This window comes from Mya arenaria, chromosome 8, assembly GCF_026914265.1.
Source record: "Mya arenaria isolate MELC-2E11 chromosome 8, ASM2691426v1".
NCBI classification, from domain to species: domain Eukaryota; kingdom Metazoa; phylum Mollusca; class Bivalvia; order Myida; family Myidae; genus Mya; species Mya arenaria.
In genome coordinates this window covers 52,497,423-52,502,145 of record NC_069129.1, presented here as the reverse complement: position 1 = coordinate 52,502,145, position 4,723 = coordinate 52,497,423, and the positions used below count along the sequence as shown (strand labels likewise).

The 4,723-nt window shown below is 43.2% G+C and overlaps 1 protein-coding gene across 1 annotated transcript; it reads left to right on the top strand.

Annotated features, from left to right (window-relative positions):
- The first annotated feature begins 2,627 nt into the window (after nt 1-2,627).
- LOC128244347 (uncharacterized) lies at nt 2,628-3,398 on the top strand. The gene is made up of 2 exons (XM_052962362.1): nt 2,628-2,941; nt 3,032-3,398. Exons 1-2 carry the CDS (start codon nt 2,628-2,630, stop codon nt 3,396-3,398), a joined length of 681 nt encoding a protein of 226 aa, XP_052818322.1.
- The last annotated feature ends 1,325 nt before the right edge of the window (nt 3,399-4,723 follow it).

Sequence of the window (4,723 nt, the reverse complement as noted above, 5' to 3'; positions counted from 1 at the left end):
TCTCACGTTGGTTGTATTGAAATCCTGTTTATCTATGTTTGTCACGGTAGATGAACAAAACGTCACACATGCAAATGCAAGTAGTATTGATCGTCAATCCAGGTAAGTTTCTTATTGATGGTTTTGTTATACGCAAGAGTTCGTTAAAGTGACATAGCGCAAAAACGAATGCATTGTTTTGTCTTTCGATCGGTGTAATGGTCGTCATTCATGTTTGCATAGTTTCCAAGAACGCTTCGATACAAATAGTGGCCAGAAATGCAAACGCACGTAATGCAGTGTTAAAATATCATAGCTTTAGACAAAATGCATTGTTTCAAATGTTTTCCTTTAATTGTTCAATAATGGCTTTTATTTGAAAATGCCAACGTGCGTTTGTCAAATTTGTAATACTTCAGAAAATGCATCGCACAAAATACTCATAAAACAAATTAAAACCGTGTGTTTTATTATGCAATTATATTCGTATGTGTCATCATCTCTCATTGGGTTACATTGACATCTAGAAGATATTTTTGTTTTGGTAAACACGTGTCGTGTTAACCGATGTGTATAACATTCATCTTTTTGAAATCCAATTCATTACAAATTACGAGTAGTTAATAATTATAAATAAATGCTTCACAAGGATGTTAAATTTGTTTCAAGGACAAATGTTAGGTTAAGTTATAACTTTTATTAACTAAGCATCTGTATTTCCAAACAATGATAACAAATCTGCCTCTGATTAAGCTAATGTGCATTATAATGGAATCGATACTATATTGAAAAAGTTGAATGAAACAATTAATTATCAATTTCAAATCACTATGACTTGGCCTAAGAATAAGCCAATTCAGGCAAATTTGGTACTGGCTCTCTTAATCTCAGTAGCAACTATTTACAAGAAGTAAAAATGACCTGTTACGTGAGAATGCCTAATTGGCAATTCACTGCTTTCAAAGTTTTAGAATCAGTATATTCAGTGGACGTTATCAAAGCGCACTCTTCTCAAGTTTTTTATATTATTTCCGCTCGATAGTGTCACGCATTCGTTTTGGACAGGATTTAAGCAAAGTTCGCAGAAGTGTAATAAATCTAAGAATGAGAAGGACGGATTAAGAAATGTTTAACTGTTCCCGAAGATGAATAGTTCATATAGGGATTACTTATTCTCGTTAGCGTAAGAAATCACTTTAATACATCGACTAAACACGAGTTATCTACGAGTTGTTGTTGTATTTCATAAAGTAAGTTTAAGAAAATAGTCGGTTAAGTTGAATATATAAGATTCGAGTCTAATATCTACTATATTTACGTTTGATATTATATATTGTTTTGGTACGTGCCGATATACATATGTTTGTCGGTTATTTAAGAGTTGGGCTTATCAAAGGAAAATAATTTACCTGCCAACACCAATTTAAATTATGACTGTATGTTAGAATGTTTATGCCAAATTATTTTTATGTGTATTATACATGTTTCGTGCTTACAGACTTAGAATCGTTCTGTCCCAAGATATCAGTGCTATAACTGACAGTTGTTTTAATTTTATGAAAATGCTTTTATTTCAAGCTGCACAAAATAGATAATAGTGGCTTTTTTATAAAAAAAAACATGAGACAATTATAATAAGGTTAACATCTAAATTTTACTTAAAGCCCTTTCTCTACTTTTAACATATAATTAAACCGCTATTAATGTAAGGATATCGATTTTCTTCCCATGCATACATATAATTTTGAAAAGATAAACGAAATATGTAACCAGGTGTTAAATTATAGGTTGTGCGACTTACATAATTGTTATATTCACGGTCTTTGCACGATGTATTACATCCTTTGTCCCTTTCTTTTCTTCTTTATGTCATACCACATTTGCTTCTCGTAAGAGAAAGATTGTAATTCTAGACTCAATACTAAATTTGACTTTATTATACAAACATCATAGCTGTCCTGGTAAGCTTCTTTATCTTTTCTTGTCTTAATTTCTATTTTTCATGTCGTTCGTAATTGTGTATTTATGCATTTTGTATTTGTGAATTATTCTCTTTATAATGTCTCTAAAATACTCTTTTGTTTCTAATAGATTTTTTACCTTCATATACGAATAAAATAAATATCGAACCCATCAAGGCGTTTATTAAATAAATAGCCCAAAGGTTACATTTGGCTCCCCGACGGGGAACAATCTGGAAAAGGCCAGGCAGCTTCAGCGACCAAAAACCCCGAGGCCGGAGCTAATGGCCCAGTCACATAGCCCGGCCGATGTCCGGCATCGGTAGAGCTCGGTGGATTTTTTTGGTGCCACCGAGCTCTCCTCATCGGAAGCAGAGCTCGGTGACGTGAACGGACTCCGTCCGGACATCTTCAGGCGACCGACCGAACACCGGCCGGTGACCGTACGGAGTCTGTCTCAAAATGGGAGTTTTTTTCTGCCGATGTTGCAGCAACTACCGGCCGGAGGTCGGCCGGACATCGGAAGGAATACGGCCGGTACCCGAGCAGGGAACAGGACACCGTGCGATCGCCGGCCGGGTTGTTAACGGGCTTTGAACAATGACCGGCCGATGCTCGTCCGATGTAACACGGACTTGGGTGCCGAGCTATTCCGTTCTTCCTACCTGACATTGTCAGTTCATAACTATGGCTGCACCGAGGAGACTTCGAATGGCACTGCTCGAACACGAACTAGCTCAAGCAAGGTTCCAGTACTACCTGGTCCTGGCGGCAATACTAGAAGCCGCCGAGAGGGAGCGACAGAGGGCCCGCAGAAGAGAAAGACGCTGGTGGGTGCGAGAGTGGATCCTACGCAGACCCCTTTTCGGCCAGTACGAGACTCTCATGAAGGAACCCGAGGCCGAGCACGCTGCCGACTTCAAAGCCTTCCTCCGCATGGAGCCACAGATGTACTATGAGTTGCTTAACCGAGCTGGCCCCCGCATTACCAAGAGTACAACGTAAGTTAATCCGTATTTTGCAAACAAAATTCCCTCCAAACATTATATTCTTGCTTAGGTTTAATCATATTTCATCCTCTTCTGTTTCAGGCATCGAACCCCCTTGGACCCTGGGCTGAAGCTGGCAATCACCTTGAGGTTTTTGGCGACCGGAAGCAGGTACCACGATCTTGCGTTTGCGTTTCGTTTCCCACACAACACCATCGCCCTTTTCATCCCCGAGGTGTGTCAGGCCATCTACAACGTATACGAGGATGAGATGTGGGCCACTCCCCAGACAGAAGATGAATGGCGCCCGGTGGCCGAGGGATTCGGAGACAGGTGGAACTTCCCCCACTGTTGTGGCGCGATCGATGGGAAGCACGTCGCAATCAAGAAGCCCCCCAAGAGTGGCTCACTCTACTACAACTATAAAGGCTTCTTTTCTATCGTCATGTTCCGATGCCGGCATCTTTAACCGGTCGCGGCTAGAGCCAGGTCTTCGTGAGGGAACAATCGGACTCCCCCAACCGGATTCCCTGCCTAATGACGACCGGGACACACCCTACTACATGGTCGGAGACGACGCCTTCCCCCTTCGGCAATACATGTTAAAGCCCTACCCTCATCGTCACCTGGCACGGAAACTCGTACGCGTTCAGTTTGAACTTCTGGAGTGACGTAAGAGGGGCCGCCCCGGATCCACTCTTGCTACTTTTGGGTCTGTTCTTGAGCTTGAAGTGTTAGGTACGGCAACTTGTGAAATGCCTCTGTATGGCTTGGACTGCAAAACACAGACAAAATCCATTAAGACATTTAATACAATGTTTTCTAAAGTAAAACATCGTAAAATTAAAATTTGACAAATTTAAAAAGAATTTCAAACATTTCAAAAGCTGACAAGGTCTCACCAGAAAGCTCAATCTGGTCGCTAAACTTGTCCAGAGTACATTCCTTCAACTTCGTGTTTTTGTAGTTCTCATGCCCAACATCGTAGTACATAGGGTGTCCCTCGTAGAAATCTGCTATCTTTTGCATCTGGTCTTGGGTGATCTCTATCGGCACACCAACGGCTCGCCGCGACGCAGACGCCGACGAGGACTAGGACTTGGACTTGGACGAGGACGTGGGCTTGGACTGCGACGACTTTGACGCCTGGGACGCCTGGGACGCCCGAGACGCCATGGACTCAGCTTCGGATATCTCTGATTGCTCTCCCTCCGTACCACTGGCACCGCCTTCTTCCTCTTGTATCCTCTTTCGGGGAGATTTTCTGGTCTTCACTGCTAGCGTCTTCTGCTTCTTCTGGCCCTTTCCCTTGCTGCTAGCTGGCTGCTGCCTCTTCTTGCCGCAATTCTTCTCATCTCCATCACTTTCCTTGACTAATTTTGGCATCCTGTTTATAAAGTCTGTCAAGAGTGAATCGTGTGGATACAACTTGCTGAATGCTGTACACAGACAGGAGCGAACAGTAAATATACTAGCAGAGATATCCGGCCGGGTTACGGCCGAGTTCCGGTCGAGTTCCGGCCGAGCATCGGCCGGTGTCCCTTACATCGGTCAGCCACCGGTACTATACTTTCCAAGGCTCTATCCCACATCGGCCGGAGCTCGGTCGGAGCTCGGCCGGTGTCCGTTAAAAAAAACTCGTCATCTGGTTGTCTCAGATGCACGGGACACCGGCCGATACCCGGCCGTGCACCGGCCGACGTGTTTTACGATGGGCCTGCGATGAGGGAGCTCGGTGAGAGCCCGGTGAAATTTAGCTCCGAAGTTAAAATTTCACCGAGCTGCCACCGATGC